Consider the following 18,576-nt stretch of genomic DNA (forward strand, 5'->3'; position numbering starts at 1 on the left):
ATAGATAAATAAATAACAACTGTAAACAACATGTTATATATATATATATATATATATATATATATATTTTTTTTTTTTTTTTTTTTTCTCCATAGAGTTATTAACAAGGAGATAGCGGTCATTTTGAATTTCAAATATCTGTAAGCTTAAATCTGGGTTTCTCTAGTACCAAAATTTGCACGGTGACCCCCAATGTTTATTCTTGATTTTGATAGAGAATGGTTGAGAGATTCATTGAGGAAAGTTTGAGCAAAAGTTTAAGTCTTTCAATTTCGAGGCTTATATCACCCTAACTATCATGCATTACGGCACGTTGGTACGCGCACAAACAACCCAGTCTGCAAACAACCTGGCCTGTTGTAGAGGGCGCCCTCAATTGAATTTGTACTTTGATGTCTCTCTCATATGTGTATATATATATATATATATATATATATATATATATATATATATATATATATAATATATGTATATATATTAAAGATTGAGACATACGTACATACATACAGACAGACACACACACACATGCGTTGTAAAACTGTCTTGCTACCAGGTTTATGAATTTAGAATAGGTAACCCATGTTTTTGTTTTTAATGTACATAACCTTTAACCTACGAAGAGAAAACGACCGGGAGCCATTATTAATCTCGTAAAGATATCGTAATTGAAAATTACTCGGGCCTAAATTGCGTACGTGCACGGTCAAGATTTAGTAAATTTTCATTTTGCTGTTTATAGTTGGACGAATAAGTTAAATTTTGCGGAAGGGTAAGAGTTTAACCATTTTGCTATTCGTATTTCCTGACTCCGTGCTCAAATTACAAAGCTCACAGACTCGCAAATTATAAGGGGCAGTCAAAGAGTCCATTTTGAGACTGAAGACGGGACATTTTGACATGTAAACAAACTAGTTTAATGACATGAATTCATCAAAATTACGTATAGGGTAACAAAAACGTTGTTTGTAACTGCCAACCCAATACACATACAATTTTATATTAAAATTAACTTCAATTACCAGTCTTCTCCGTCTTACCGTTTCAACGGGAAAATTCACTGCTGACCCTTAGCTGACAATCCGTAACAATGTCCTCTCCCCTTCGCAAAAGCCATTGTCGCTCTCCCCGCGATACAATTTTGCCCGAAAACAATTAAATCCGGATCCTTCTGCTTGAAGTAAGACAACCACAACAACCGTGGCGGTTTTTCTAGGATTAAAGAACAAATAAAAATTTTCCGCCCGAAAATGATAGTTGTAGGACGGCCAGTTCGCTGATGGGAGAAAAAAACATCTTTCCTAGATGTCCCCGTATTTACTTGATTTTCGACACTCCTAAAATGAACTGCTTTCTCAGCAGATAGAGGATTTACTCGTGTCAGAAGACACTGTCCTCAGTGGTTAAAATTTCAAAATTTTCATAAACCGAAAACACCAACCACCGCCATGCGACAAGCTGGACATACTACTCGGCAAACAGACTCGACACCTGTCGCTAAGTTTCCCGCGCGCACGACCGTCTTGATTTACATCTCTGAAAACATACGTGTCATTCAATAGATTTATTCATTGAGTCGGTATTGGGATTTATATAGCTCTTCAAGGTGCATTTCATTTACTTTTATTTTCTCTTTCTATTTTACAGAGTCTAGACTGTGAGTCAGTCTCTCATGTTTCTTATATCGCGGCTGCAAATTTTCTTTTGCTAAATATGCGATAAATTTATTTTGCAATTGTGGGTGAAAAGTTTTTTTTTTAAGTTCACGAAATAATTTGCGTAAACTGGTCTATTTTCAGAGCATGGTCGTGTAGCTGTACAGTAAAAAGGTATAGGCCTATATGATGGTTTGGCCACTCGTTCGATACAGACCTACCCCCTCTTCTGCTATATTGCCCGCAATTGCTCCACTGAACGGAGGGCTTCACCAGACGCATAACCTTTACGATCAGTGCAGAGTTTGAAATATGTCTGAGTAACTGAAAGGAAAGCCGTAGCTTATAATCGTTGATTGACAGCTGAGTAGATGACGTTGAAGGAATCCCTGCATGCTCCGTCTAGTCCCAGACAGGTCAGTACAGGTTTCTCCACACAGCGAGCGCATCCTGTTGCCGATCGATCTGTAGAGGGGGCTGTGCGGTACCATGCGTTATTAATATTATCATTTAATATTCACATCTATTTTAACATCACCTGGCGGGCCGTATGCTATTGTCATATTTAGTGTTAATTTATTAGCGTGATGGATAAGTCACCGTCGGAAGTGAGTCATTCGTAATCACAGAGGGTACACGCTCGTCTCTTTATGCGAGCCTTCATGCATGAAAAGGGCATTTCCCAAGAAGCGTCGCTCACAAACAGTCACCCCCATTCAAAAGCCCGGTTTGATCAACGCCGGACCACAGCGATTGTTTTCCTTAGCTGAGAGAGACGACTATTTTACGAAGATGCCTCACCAACCGTTGCTGGTGATGTGGAATCGAAGCATGCACCTGTACGGGCCGCGGGGAGTAAAGAAATGCGAACAAAGAAACACACCAAAACAACGGCCCAAGATGGCTGCCCCCTTGCACATTGGAAGAGTTAAACATGTCAAGCCAAGAAGAAACAGGAAAATGGGTATGTTTCCTTGTAAATATAAACAAATCACAAAGGTGCAATACCAAGGAAAAGATACAAAGTCGAATCAAAGTGAAACGTTGATGAAATCCCGTTATTCGCAATATTGTTTATAACATACGCGCAGGGGTAACAGGCCAACATTTTATTTCGTTTTCTGTGTGGACAGATTTCTTTGTTTGAAGGTGTTCCTATAACAACAAAAACACTACCATTTCATGTATTGAAAGCGATTCCAGCATAGGCCCCGGTGTCGCACTTTTGAACTTTCCTTCTGTTTATATTCCGCAGCGAAATCGAGACCGTACTTCGTCGAGGAAAGAAAGCCGTATGCGCGAAGCGGTCACAGAGCGGTAGCCGACCATGCAAACCTATACATATTCGGTGGGTACAACCCCGATCTCTTTGAAGACCGTTTCGAATCTGACGAGACTTGCAATCCATTATTCAGAGAGGTAAGTCCGGCTCTTCCATGTCTTCCTCCTCATTTCTGTTCGTGATCAATCGTTTATAATGTTTTGAATAAAAATATTTGCATCTGGTTGCGCGGAGCAACACTGCCGCCCTGCATATGCGAAAGCAGCGAATGGATAATTGAACCTTGCAACCTGTCCGTCAAAAAGAGTTATGGATCCGTAATGACCCTTTTTGTACGCAGCAGGTGGAATTTGTTCACCACACCTTGATGTTGAAAGGTTAATTTCTTTGATTACCTTGCCGTTCGTACCTTTACAAATAGATGTGCAAGTGGATCATATGAGCGCATATTGTAATTTATTTTAGTCCAAACCAAGAATCAAGTTGTGTCCTGCTCATTGTGCAGTCGTTTAGGGGAACCTTCATTAGCAACAGTATACTGAAACATTAGTTAGGGTAAATATAAAGCATAAATTTTTTGTGTGCATTTTCAGAAGAAGTTTTTCAGTGAGGTAGATGACATCTGTACAATACTAGAAACATCTTTATCTAGTATCTGAAATAAACATCTGTACAATACTAGAAACATCTTTATCTAGTATCTGAAATAAACGTCTTGCGTGAGATGATCAAGTAGAAATAATAATTTTTAGATTTAATATCAATACAGTCACTGTGAAAATATTGGAGTTGGTTTAGGTCAGGATCTAAATTCAACTCACAGTTGAGCAGAACTTGATTTTGTGAAGTACGCTTTCAGATTTTCCTTCATTTTCTATTTGAATTATTTTCAATTTCAAGTATATTGCAAGATCCCTCCCTTGGCGGAGGGGCATGAGTATGGCAACCACTACTTCACACACAAATGAGGAAAACAAAAAGAGGGTAACTATTATTAACGATTCGATATTTACCATGATAAGTATGTAGTGGTTTGTAGACAGGTGAATGTTTTCTGCAGGTATGCTATTGAAGGAATGAAGCACACAGTCATTTTATGACAATTTTATTACCAAGCTTGATCAAATGTTAAAAAGGAACATATCTATCTGAAATGCCAAAATTACAAAGACATATCAGAGTAAAGACGCCATAGAAAAGAATAGACTAGAATAGAATTATTAATATTATTGTTATTAGACTGAAACCTGATAGACTGTTGAGCCAACTACTCTTCTCACTCAGTATCGAGAATCATTTAAAAACCAAACTTAAACAGTGGAAATAAAGTAGAATAGAACAAATCATGAATATCAACAGAGTAGTTTCAGCCATGTTTTGCACATAAATGACAACAAAAAAAACACTAACAAAGCAAAAACAAAAATCCAACCCAACCAACGAGCAAGCATAAACAGACTCTATCATCGTTTATGAATATCAGATCAGTGTTCTACCTGACTTTGAAAAACAAAGTGTTGACAAATTTAAATAACGATAGTGGTAAATTTACATAACAATATAAAACACAGAGGGGTACCCCACCCACTCAAAATACCCCTGTGGAGAAGCCTGCTGATGGTGTATTATGTCCACTCCGCAGAAAGACACAGAAGGAGAAAAAACAGGGACAGAGAAATTAAGAAAAACACACATAGCTTGAGATAACAGTGATGCATCAATGATAAGCCCCCCACTGGCATACATTCCCCTGTAATACAAGCATTCATCAGGGGTATAGATCCTTATCGGATGTGGATAGTCATCAGAATCCTGGCAGACCATTCAAGATCAATAACATACTGATCAACTTATTAGCATGCAATCAAGCATTCTCCATAGCAGATAAAACTGAAGGAATGAATATTAATGACTCACAACATGGCCTGAATGAAAAAAAATACCATTTTTTGGTATGGTGGTTTTTTGTTGGATTTTTTCCAGTTTTGTCATCCTATGTTGTATTTTGTTGTTTTTTACGTCTAAATCAAATGTTATTTTCATATTCTAATCGAAATGAATAATAGAGAGATATGTCACGTTTAATTCAGAAAGTTCTTTTTAAATATATAATTCTATATTACTTCATACTTTGTTTCTATATACATTTTTCTAAAAAAATGAGTTCTTGTATTTGTAAAATTTGCTATTTGTATTAACAAAGGGTTTTGATTTTTTGAAATATTATGACATTCAATGAAATTGTCTATAAATATATATTTTTTTAATTTTTACAAAACACCAGTCAAGTGGCGGACTTTTATGTTTTTTAATTTTCACTGATGAAATCAGATTATTTAAGAATTTTTAATTTTTGCTGGAAATTTATCAGATCTAAGAAATAATTTAGTTGGTTGTCCTTGGCATTCAACACCGTTCTTGTAACTCATTGTCTGTATGAGTAACGTCTTTTAATTAAAGTTGTTTTAATTGAACGTAAATTAGTCAGTCGTACACTCCAATGAGTTGTCAGAGTGCATGAAGCTTGTGGCAATCAAGTGACATACATCAAGTGGGTAGACGGTCCGTTTGGCGAGCAATACCAAATAGCCACTGACCTTGACCAACTGACTTGATCAGGAATGAACGGAAACACGTTTGAGGAATTGACCCGCATGGGTGTATTCTAAAGAATTGACCCACGTACATGTATTCCAGTACACTCTCACTTCAGTCCAACACTGCGTCTGTAAAGATTTCCATCTGCATTGTTGAATTGTGCGGCGTGGCTTTTCTGCTCTGAGAGTTTTCACAGTCATTCAACATTGGCAAAGCTTTTTGTAAGAGCATTGAAAAATCTTGAGACTGTTTGTGTCTGAGATGAACGCTGAGAACTCAACAAGTGGTTGGCGGTCTCACAAGGATTGCCTCTCCTGGCCAGTTCTCTTTCTTATCAGCATGTGTGTGCGTGTAATCTAGAATTAAATTGAAAAGAGGGATCTTTCTGAGACGTCACAGGAGTCAAACAAAAAAGAGTGAGAGAGCGAAGTAAAAACTTTTATTTTCATTATTCAAGAAGTCTGACAGCCATCCCTGTAGATGGGCTTGCTCAGATTGTATTCTGAGATGACCTGCCTTCAAAGCCATTTAGCCTCTTTTATGTCCATCTATGGAGAAATGAGAAATGTCTTGTCAACAAGTTGTTATCTGTGGAGGAAATCAGAAAAGAAAATCAGCCCACAAACCTGAACACAATGAGAGAGTGTTTGACATTTGACAAGTTGTTTTTTCGCCCTGCGAGTCGGATGATTGCAGTGTTGAATTTCGACACCACGTCAAGACTACGCAAAACCCCAGATGGACAGGTTGCCCATTTCGAGTCGAATCAATCATGATGCAATCATTCATCTCGTCTCACCTTCCCAAGTGGGACAAATACGGCTGTAGTCAATTTCCCAGGCATTGGCAAATCTCAATTACAGCCACCCGATTTCCTTGTATGTGTGCATGTGTGTATGTGTGTGTCTGTGTATCTGTGTGTCTCTGTGTGTATCACACTGTGTCTTCCACTGGTCTTGATCAAGCCAGTGCAGATTTCTAGATAAAGCTGTTTCAAACGGTGGTCGATAGAAACGTATCCAAGTTATGGATGTCAAAGTACGGAGGTCTCTCAGTCACTTGATTAGAATTGTTATCTATTCTGTGGAAGTTTACAATGCATTGGACAGTGGCAACATCCTGATTGTGTAGTTCAGTGATTGCCGCACATTAATCTGAGAATGAATTAGTTTAGAAACTAATGGCCTCTGAATCTGTTGTGTCCTCTCAACGTTAACATTGCAAGGTACTGTGAATGTTTCAGAAGGCTGTTTTACTACCCATCAACCATTTTATTTTGCAAGGGGTATAATAGGAATGAAAAAAGTGCCAAAATTCACGACTCCTGAGCTTGCCAGTATTAACTTCAGCTGAAGTGCTTGACTCAATGTTTTCCACAGCATTGTTGTGAGGCTGACAAGTCAAACAGATCGGCAGCTTTCAAAGAGGACAAGAAAAACATGAAGTGCAGGTTGTATTCAGGGCCGGACATCATTGTGTGTGACTGCCTTTGTCTGAGAGTCGCAACACATTCTACCGCTTGCCAAAAAAAAAAAAAAAAAAAAAAAAAAACCAGAACACACAGAAGTAGAGAGTCAGTTTGCCTTTGGACAATGAATGCCTGGATTTTCCGCATCTTTGCACCGCTGCACTGGCACAATGTGTGGAACAAAGACTTTCACTGTCGCTGGTGTGGCAGAACGGGGGTGGTGGGCAAGTTGTATCTAGGGGCTGAGGGATCTGCATGGAGGAGATCTGGGTTTTTTTTATAAAGTGTCAGACAGAGTTCTCGGTCTCAGAGGTGTGAAGCGCGAGAGTTTTGTCCATTAAGTATGTGTAAAGTGATGGATGAAGGCAGCCAAAGCAATGATTTATCAGCCCATAAGGCAATGGTGGTGTTATTCTCCTACGTGCACGGATCTTGGATACTTCTGTTATTTTTCAAGAGAAATGTTAATGTGACAGCTGTAAAAATGCAGCATTAAAGACAGAAATTTCGGTGGTGTAACTTTTTAGTAGGAATTTCATTACTAGTCAGTGAAAATGTGAATATGGTAGCACCTAGTGAATGTTTGATGGTATCAAATATCCTTGATTTGCCTGATTCTTGGCGTATTAATTATTGTCGCTTGTCTGAATCGGCACCAAACCAACTGAAGAAGTTTGGAATCGATATTTGAAGTTTCAAAGCAAACACATCAGATGGAGGGATGTGTATATGAAGGTGAGCGTTTACAGTGAAATGAAAAAAAAGACTGGTTATCTTACTTGTTAACCTCAACACAACACACCAATCCTTTCAATGATTTGTAGAAAAGTAACTCAAAGAAGTCCATAGTGTGTGCTCGTAAGTATTGTATCAAAGCATTTATGCTACTGTGAGAAGCAGAGCTTTGCGGAAATAGGAAAATTCTCTAGAATTCTTACTGTACAACTACTACAATGTGTAGTGTGTGGTCTGGTTATTTTGACAATATGAATCAAGGTGTTTATGGTTCTGTTTTCATGAAATTCACAACGTTCAATATATTTTTTCCATGTCATTGACAGAACAGAAGGAATGGCAGAGCTTTGGCATAATTAACTGTTTGATTCTTCTGTGTCAACACTTTCGAGGAAACCAATACAATCTTTTTTCTGTAATATATTTCTCTAGTAAGAGTTACGATATCAGGGCTACTTCACAACAAAATCCAGACATTTTATTGTTGTGGGAAATCAAAACAGCCAATGTGCTGACTAACTTTTGGCTGTTTCAATCTCAGCTAGCTGACGTCCCTAATTCAATGTACACAAGTCCAGCCATATTGTAAGGAACAATGCGGGTCGTACCATGGCAAAGTGATGAAAAGGGGTGAGCTCGAAAGGTTAACCAATCTTCCCATAGTGTGTTTTTAGTCTGGCTGAACCGTTGACAACAAGGTAGAGTGAAGTTAACACTTCTTAAGGTATTCCAAAGCTGCAGTGCGTAAATTGTACTTTGGAGTTGCCCTGTGCACAGCTTGAGAGGTTCACTGCGACTTTAAACACCGCAGACCCTGCACCGACATGTACGCATTCAGTGCCCCTGGCAAGAAACCTGTGTGCATTCGTTGTCAAGCAGGCTGTCTGAGAGTCTATAATTTGGAACATGAAAGAGAGAACATTACACAGGAGGTGAACAGTGCATTAAAAAGTTCAAAGGTCATATGTTTATGACCATGCTCCAATGGTTGGAAATAAAAAGATGGATGAGCTATGTCCCAACAGGTATTTTTTTTGCCTTTCTCTTTTTATGGGTCCCTGAGTGATTTAGAACTATGGAGAGACTTATAATGATGTGTGGCAGTGGGAAGGGGAATTCATGATTCGCTACATAGTGATCCACATTTAAAATTAACTAGGCTTTACTGAAAAGCTATTTTATGAACTCAAATTTTATGGCCGCAGTGTGCCTTGGTACAAATAAAACAGGTGATCTGGGATGGCCTAGCATTGGGGTCACATTACCTGCTAATTCTGACCTTGCCAGTTTTTTTATTGCCATGAAACCAGTTGGTGGTTAAATCGGGTGACTTGCTTGTCTATTGTTTTTCGCCCAGTAAATCATAAAATATATGAGAAATTAAAAAAATGCGACACCTTTCTCAGTCTGCGGTCTAAATGTTCACTACAGAGGCTAAGTAACTTGAGTGACTGTGTGTTTGGTGGGGGAATGGGAGGTGGGGGGTGGAATGCAATTGAAAGGTTGAAGTTGTAGTGGATAGTCTGAGAGATTGGATTACATATTGAAAGATGGTAGTCATGCTCAGTTGCATTCCGGCATCACAGCCTCTTCCACCGAGTCATGCACCTATCGAACCGCTCGGCCCACTTTGGTGACACTCTTACCTCTAATGCCAGTTTCACAATGAATTAAAATAAAGCCAGACATCTTTGAAGCACAACACTTGTAAATCTCTCTCATTTTAAAGAAGCTCCAGAAGTGATGGATCATGTATGTTTTTCTGAGACAAATTTATGCGGGTAATGCATTAATAGCAGCCAGGCACAATTTTCAATTTTTGTTTCCACCGGGTAAACAAAGAACTGTTGTTGGAACAGTTTTATTTTTAACTCATGCCTAAAGACAGACAGTACAGATTGTCAGTCATGCGTGTGAACATACAGCTACCTTTTTTAGCATCTTTTAAAAAATTTGTGTTGTCTAGAATATATGCATCTGTTATTTTTCAACACCACTGTGATGTGGTGAGTCCTCTATTTTTGAATCTTCAGAGAGATTAGTCTTAAAATATTCAAAGAGAATATGGATAAAAGTGAAAATTTTGGGAAATTTTTATCAGCTTTCAAAGTACAATATTGTCACCTGAAATTTTATGTAAATTAGAAGCTAAACATACTTTCTTTTGTGTTTGACCTTTCACAAATTAGCATTTGACGGGAGTTAGCCTTGAAGTTTAACACCACTGAATTTACAGAACCAGCCTTTATCATTCATAGTAGCAGAGCCCTAATTAATTTTCATCATGTCAGTAATAGAATGGGCCCATTACACACTGGCAGTTTCTCCTCATTTATTATATTCTCGTTTATTCTGAGATAAATCACTATATGTCATAATAGCTACTTTAACCATATTTCATGGAAATTTTTATCTTTTGTGTTTTTTTTTTAAAACCATATGTGGTAGCATTTTTGGCAGTAAATGTGAAAAATCATAGATATTTTAAAGTGTGGTGATCATAATGCCTATGTAGTTTGTACCAAACGGACAGACGTGGGCAATCCTTATCTGAAATTATAAATATGATGTGGGGGAGGGGGTATTAGGGTGATTATCAAATTTTCTGGTAGAAGGAGCCCTATCTTTATATATGTAGAGAGACAGTGCCCTAAGATTGGTTTTTAGGCTCACACGGGCACACGCACACATGAAATTTTCACAGGTGTGTTAAGTGATACATCTTTGATGAAAGCACTTGTTGGTCTTGAATTCAATAAAAGATGGTCGTTTGAGGCTGAGTTGGCCGCGGAGTTTGGCCGACGGCACCCAGCGCACCACATCCTTGCCGCTTTTGATAAACCCACAATAAACTCATCAACTTGGGCATCCAACGGCACAATTTATCCCTGATTGCCGGCACTTCTATACTTTGCCGCAATCAAGGGTGATTGTGTGTGCAACAGCCATGAATGTGTATCGCCGTGTATGAAGGGATTTCTCCGATGCTAATCAAAGAAACCAGTGGTAAAGAACAGTGCTGTTTCTTTGTCCAAAATCTTCTCCTCAAAGAGCGAGGTAGAATTTTCTCTCCCGTTACAATTTGTAATCGTGTAAATTTTCATGTAAAATAAATGTGTTTACAATAATCCCCATGTTATTAGACCCTAAATCACCAGATATACATACTCCCAAGGTTTTATCCAGGTCAAGAAACGATTTGTAGTTTACAATTTTATGAAGGCAAAAAGAAGAGAACGGAAAAACAAAATATGAGGCATCAAGATGATGAGGAAGACTTGTAAGAAAGCAGAAAACAAATGATACAAGTCTGAACCACATAAAACAACTCTGTCTGCACTTGTCTTTGTATTCCAATATTTAACAGGTGGTTTTATCCATGGAAAAAATATTCCCTCCTTCCCTGTGTAGGAGTCTACTGAGCATTGGTTCTTGTAAAATTACCTGTCACTCTGCAACACGAAACAGCTGTCTTCAGTGCCATCTTTATCTTTGCATTATCTTATACAAAACATATAAACAAACAAACAAACAAATAAACAAACAAACAAACAAACAAACAGAAAAAACATACAGGTATAAAAAGAGGGAGAAATAAATAAAAGAGGAAAAAAGCTACAAGGAAATAATACAAACAAACCAACCAACAAATAGACTGACTTACTGTAAAGAATAAATGATGAATATGTAGAGCTGAGCAATGTATAGCTGAACAATGTTGAGGATTCTAATTTTTATTGTGAGAATATGTTCATTGTGTATTTTTACAGCCTGTTTATTAGTTTGTATGTTTGTGTTTATTTATCTCTTTACCGTATTTGATTGTTTCATTTGTTTTATTATCTCTTATCTTCTCTTCATATATTGTGTGTCTGTTTGTTTATTTGTTTGTTGTTTTCTTGTGTGTACTTGTTTATCATTCAGCCTAAACGCCTGTGGCAAGGACCCCCAACTGCTGAGAGAGAGAGAGAGAGAGAGAGAGAGAGAGAGAGAGAGAGAGAGAGAGAGAGAGAGAGAGAGAGAGAGAGAGAGAGAGAGAGAGAGAACAATATCCCCAGGTGTGTGGGGAAATATCTCCCCTCACTTGGGAGGAATGGAATACAAGTTGATGTCAACTTACTTTTGATTATTAAACTTCTATAATTTCATGTTAATGGCATACAAGCTGTGTACAGTATGTAGTTCTGTTACGCCGTGTGGCTTTTTATATTACAGTTCGAGAGGTGTAGGAACAGTTTGTGGCTGTCAGGCTGATGTGATTAAATTGCTTGCCAGTGTTTGTTAAAGAATTAAAACAGGACAAACCAGCTCACTGCTTAATCTGGCATTATTGGTCTGTTTGTTTAACTTTCATGTGAGTTAAGTTAAATCAACGTGGCTTGATTGGTAGATATCACCGATGAGGAAGTAATTTCGTATTCACGAATCAAGCGAAAGCAAAACAGATGATCCATCTTGATATGCGGTAACCATATCTCATGACTGGCGTTGTTCCGTCTTCAATTTATCATGTTTGTAAAATATCAGCGACTCTCTTACCGAATTTCTTTGATTATCCCCAGTGTCAATTGGAATTGATATAAACCTAAACAAAATGTGGCCGATGATCAACCGGTAATGAATGTTGACAGTTATTGCCACTCACAGATTGATGTCACATGAAGTCAATCCCACATTCAGTATAAAGGCCCGTGTTGAAAGTTATTTCATCGTTTTCATGTTGTGTTGGAAGTAAGCTTTCAGAGGTCATGGGATAACTCCTGAGTAAGCTACAACATGAGAAATTTTGTTAGACAAGTAAATGACATTTTTCCTCGTAAAATCTGGGCTGATGTGCAGCGTCTCAGAAGCTGATATCCAATTGCGTGGCTGAATCTTACCATTTTAATAAAATAATACAAAAAAACTTCCTAACTTGCTGTGAATAGTGACAATCGACCAATCAGATAACCTTCCGAGCACACTGCACATCAGTAGTAAAATCTAATAATGTTTTACAACATACCCATGTGAAAACTTTCTAAATGTAGGTGTTTTAATGCGAAACTGCCGAGGAATCCCAGAAAACAGGCTTTCCATTAATTTACCAGCTAGTTTAGATGTTTGATGAGAAATCATGACAGAACCACAATGGACAGGAATTGTATTTCTAAAGGGATAAAGTCACTCTCTTTGACCAGGCATTATATTGTTTGGATAATTTGTAAGTTGGCTATATTTGTCAGAATCTAGTGTTTAAAAGCGCAATTGGTCTGATTTTCCTATAGATTTGTTCAGTCTTGAACTTATTTCAGTGTTAAAACTCAAAGTTTCAGTGCCAGTAGCTGTAACTGTTGATGACTTTTCACAGTTTTTGTTTTTCATGTCAACTACAGTTTCTTGTTCTTTTCCCCAAAGCATGTTGAGATACACAGTATTCCCCTAGTCAACGCAATCTGTACATGAGTAGACGGCGTTGTTATAGTTGCAAAGTGAATTCTGGTCCGGACTAGAATTCAAACGTAAACAACAACAGTACATTTTACACTTGTAGACGCCGTGCTAGAAAGCTAAATAGTTGGGAGTTTTAACATTCTTCGGGGAGTAGAGCAAGAAACTGTAGTTGATATTGAAAACGGAAACGGTTAAAAAAATTCTAAAAAGTTACCGCTGCTGGCCCTTTATCATACCCAGCTTCGATACAAGTCTGAACAGAACAGAGATCAGTGTCAGAACACATGGTTGTATAGTCTTCCTTGGAAGATGGAATGATGTATGGTTTTCCTTGGAAGCAGAATCTTGAATTTGTTTGCGAAGTCACAGTCTCCATTGTACGAATTTCTGTTTTTCGTTACATAGCACAAATCACTTGACAATATTGTTCTTCCATTTGCACTGCGTTTTGGCGGGTAATGATGGCAATACAGAGCAGGCCACAAACAGGCAAGCAATCACACAATAAATAGGTCGGCCTGGGTGGCTGCAAAGCCCCAATTACTGGGCAAAGCAGGGAGCTGTATACCCATGTGTGGGTGATACTGGTAATTGGCTCTGCCTTATGTTCCCTGGTAATTGGGTCGTAATGGTCTAATTAAAGTCATTAGTCTTCAGTATGCACACCCATTGTACGTATTCAAAGTTTGCCCTCTTCTGTGACTCAAGTGAAAATACATGTACCTTGGTCCTGAAGTTTTTGTCGGATCAGTGACACCACGATTGACCTCCGACAAAGAAATGAACTTTGATTACCAGCGATAGATGTTCCACAGGTGGTTAGCTCCTGTGTACGGATTGGAAACTTTTAATGACTTTGTTTTTATGTTATTCCACGACAATTTCTTTGTATCATTGGCTTAAAAAACCACAACAAGATGATTGTATCCATTTCTGAGCATTTCAGGACACAAACCTTCATGGTGGTAGTCATATTTCAGTCTTACATTATGTGAATTATGATAGGTTTGTCTTGTACAAATATTGACACTTTTAGAAATTACGTGATTTCAATATTCAGCAATGTGACTGTCACACTGGAATTCTAAAACCATCAAAAAATTGGTAACTTTATCGGATGTGCATATGTACATGTACAGTATGTGTTTGTATGTTGCAAGCACTTTGTTAACTACTCCAATTATAATTATAATTTGCATATTCAAAAAAAGTTTGCATGAAGGCACTGTGTTTTTAAATAGCTGCACATTTTAACATTGATGTAACCCATGCATTGTACAAAAGTTTGCATTCTTTGAAAGATGTATATGCTGTATCGCTACTTCGAACCAACTGTAGCGAACTTGATTGAAATTGTTATTATATCATTAGGTGTTTTAACATTACAGAAACACTGCAGTGTTCCACCCAGGCTGTGTGAGTACAGAATTTTTCACAACCTTGCTCTCCACTCACTCACCTTGTTTAGACCGTTGAAGGAGCAATTCCTCGCCTAAAGACGACACGTCTCTCAGCATTTCCCTATCAGTGCAAGTGTAAAGACACTTGTCGGTGCCCATTGATGGCAGGAAAGTAAATATCTGCTGGACTTTAAACCATCTCAACATGAAGTAATGCTTGGCAAATACCTTGGTTTTCAAGTTTTTTTCACTTTTTTATTAAGTGCTTCAAAGAGATGACAGTACTCCTGATAAAATGTACTTCATAGAATATTCAAGGCCGTCTTTACAATCTTTGAGGGGGGCATTATTTACTCGTATACAGCGCTATCAGTCTAAGAATGGTGTAATTTTTGGGCTCCAGGTTCTCTACAATTTCAGGAATATGGTGGTATAGAAATTATGTGATGAAAATTCTGAAATTTTACTAAAAATGCGATTTTAAAATTCTTGTTAAAACCTGAAAAAAGGACTTTGCTAAGTGTATTTTATACACCAAGTTACCGATTCATTTAAACCTACGGTGATAGATTGAAGCACTTGAAATTGTAGCATGGACGCTCAATGCCCTGTAATGCAGTTTCTTCGTGTATAATGTATATACAGAACTGATATTCCCCAGAAACATTCACTGCAACACCAGATGAGTATCCAATACATTTATATTCCATCAGTCTGTCTAGGAAAAAAACCCTCAAAGCTTTCTTGGCTACCAACCATGAGGATATTAACCGGGCAATTATAAATCGTTGGTCATGAGAGTACGTCTATTGTTTTCACATTTTCTGAGAGCATATAGTAGTGAAGTGGGCTATCATAGACATGAAAGTAGCACATTCTGAGTTGTCTCTGTAGTTACTCAGTCACAGACATTGATGTATTTGATTTGTTAACATCCATGGCAGAACATTCATTTCAGTGTCTGCTTTGACTGGGTAAAAGGAGTTGAATGCGGTTTCAAGAATTGTTTCTATGGTACAATGAAGTACTATTGTACTGAATTAGTAAAGGGGTGGCCATGTATTTTTTTTGGGTGGGAGAAATTAGAATTGGAGGTTTACTCTGTATTTGGATAGTAAACGTACCACAATTAAAACTAAAGACTGTTTTACTGTGCCCAGTTACATATGCATTATTCGCTACCATTTTGTTGTGACAAACAATTACCATGGTGTAGATCCTCTTGGAAAACATTATTTCAAAACCTTTGCTTATCAATGAGCTAATTATTGCAGTATGTGCTGCAAAATATGGTGCTTGGGTATGTCATGGTTCTTTATTAAAAAGAAAATTAATAATCCTCGTCAAACACATGCATGGAAAATGGGAAAAAAAGCGGATGTGTTTGTAGGAGGCGATTGTGTTTGGAGATGTACAGTGAAGCAGTGAAATCTTGCAAAAAAAACACTGAAGGTTCCAACAGATTTTCACCCCAGGCAGATCTCTAGTCATAGAGCAGAGGTTGTAACATACTCTTGTAACCCCCGGTGATAGCGTCAAAAAAATTTGTGATGTCTCAAAGTACCAGGTATTTCAGGTGACGTGTGGTGGAGATTGTTTTACAGTGGGAGGTCATAAAGTTATAAAGTGAAGCTGAAGCAAAACACTAATGGTAACTTTAACAACCAACTAGAAACGTACTGCAGTTCATCATTCCTGATCGAACTTTGGTCCAATACCGTTTGTCTCTAATAAACAGAAATATAAAAAGCAAGCTTGTCTGTTTTATAATTCTTAAGTATGGCACGGAAATGAAGAATAAGTGTGTTTAACCAGATTAGAATATACTGAGTGCTGGGCTCTTGTCAAATTGACTAGCCTGAGTTTGGTAATAGCACATTTTAGGCGTATACTCACAAACATCTACTGCCCGGACTTGAGGATTTCTATGAACACCAGACTAAATCTCTGGCGTTTCGCCCTCGGGGGGATGTTGAATGTTTTCGAAGTGACTGACATGGCTCCTTGTAGGAAATCGATCATTGATACCCCTCATGGCAACTTAGTAGGTGTATGTTGATATTAGAATGTAATAAGTGCCTTATAAAACTGTCAGAGAGAGAGACTACAGTCTTTACTTTTCGACAGAAATTTACCACTCCACACGACCCCATGAAATGCTTTACCGGTGTTCTGGATGCAAATTTCAAAGAATGGCCTCTTTGTCTGCTCTGCTGTACCTTGTTATTCAAGTATTCGGTGCCTTGTAATTCAAGCATTCCTCCATTCAAATAAGTGAGAGCGCAGAGTTAAAATGTGTTTATTTGGGTTTTTTGGTGTTTCTTGTTGATTACAAAAAACTGTCAAATATAAAATAGAAAGAAACAAAATTACACGACAGTTGTAGTTTAAAAAAATAAATCTCTAGCTTTTCCCTTTCTGATCTTGATATTGATGTAAGTACATTTTTGAATGATAAAGGAATTTAAGCTTTTTTCACATACCTTAACACAGTCTGAACACTGAAACAAACTGAGGAAAATATGTCCTTCACTCTGTCCAGGTTTATTATGAATTTTTACATAAGTTGCACAATGTGGTGAAAGCTCTAAATATAGCCCTCTTTCATACCTGTATAGTTTGAAAATAAATATGGTTTACCTCCATCTGTGTAGGATCCATATTTGTTCTGAATTATTTTAACAGGGCTTTGGGTCTGTAATACCAAACCTATTATTTGCCATACCCGTACATTGTGAATGCGCTCTTAAATAGAAAAAAATTGCCAAGTTCCGTAATGGTTTTGCGTCCCATTGTATGTTGAATTTTAAGTTTAAGAAACATTATAAGAATTGAGTGAAACTTGTTGTTTTGCACTTCTATGTATCGCTCGTATGATGAATTCTACAATTTAGAATAACTTAAAAAAAAATTGAAATTATTTTTGCTCTTTGATTAATTTCTTATCACAAATCAAATCACTCTGTACATCTACCTCATATACATATCCGTGTGGGACATTGACGGTCAAGGTTGCGTCTGACAGTAGAGAGTGTCAAGGCTGTTTTGCTGTTAGCTCAATTAAAAATTTAATGAAGGTCTATTTTGTGACCTAATACAAATTCATAGAGAGTGTGCATGATAAATCTTCATGAAAATTATATTGCATTGAAATTGATGACGGTGAAAATTAATTCTGAAGTGAAGTCTTTAAGCTACTCTGAGTTTTGATCTGTGACCTCGCCTGTTACCTGAGTACACTTTGTACATGTGTAGCATATTTCAGCGCATGGGGCTGGCATCTCGTGGCTGCGTGCATGTGTGCATACAGCGCAGACAGGAGTCAATTCTCTCTTGACTTTCATACCATCATGGTTTGTGTTTTGTGTCTGCGTGTACATGTACCAGGGCATGTGCAGACAGGCAGTGTGTGTGTACTGGTATGTATTCTGGTATAAATTGTACGTATGATTTAATCAATGCGTCTGTGATGCTATTCCGTAGGTGTTCCTTCAAAAATGCATGTGACTGTCACAAGAAATGCAGGAAGACGTTCAGAATTGATCACGCACAGTCTCTTCACAAAACCGACTTCCGTGTATGAGACTTTCAAAGAGACTTTCAAAGTGGCGTGGTTGATGTACTCTCACTCCAAAACCTCCTTCCTTGAGATTGCATTCACAAACAGCTTGCAAACTGCCTCATACAATTCTAAACTGCAATAAAGCAAAGGAACATGATATGAGTTCTTCGATTCAATGAATGCTGATTTCGATATTCTTGAGGACACTACACATTGTGCCTGTCCAGGCTGGTGCTCATGCTGATCATTAACCTCTGCAGAGTACAATAACATGTAACGCTGGGTACCTGATCTTACAAATACCAAAAGACAAACAATTAAGCCAAGAGTACTGTGTGTAGTTGTGATACCTCCGATATGCCTGATCATGTCGAAAAAACTTTGTGTAGAGATATAGACTGTCCACTCAAAAGTCTGACATGTATTATCTTGCTATGCAGGGATTC

The 18,576-nt window shown here is 37.8% G+C and overlaps 1 protein-coding gene across 1 annotated transcript in view; it reads left to right on the forward strand.

Annotated features, from left to right (window-relative positions):
* The first annotated feature begins 2,201 nt into the window (after positions 1–2,201).
* Positions 2,202–18,576, forward strand: part of LOC139135244 (kelch domain-containing protein 10-like) — a 90,148-nt gene continuing 73,773 nt past the window's right edge. The window contains exons 1-2 of the mRNA XM_070702535.1: positions 2,202–2,616; positions 2,908–3,071. Of these exons, the coding sequence (XP_070558636.1) occupies positions 2,319–2,616; positions 2,908–3,071 (462 nt within the window). The 5' untranslated portion in view covers positions 2,202–2,318. The remainder of the gene's footprint in view (positions 2,617–2,907; positions 3,072–18,576) is intronic.

Source organism: Ptychodera flava, chromosome 6, assembly GCF_041260155.1.
Source record: "Ptychodera flava strain L36383 chromosome 6, AS_Pfla_20210202, whole genome shotgun sequence".
NCBI lineage: Eukaryota > Metazoa > Hemichordata > Enteropneusta > Ptychoderidae > Ptychodera > Ptychodera flava.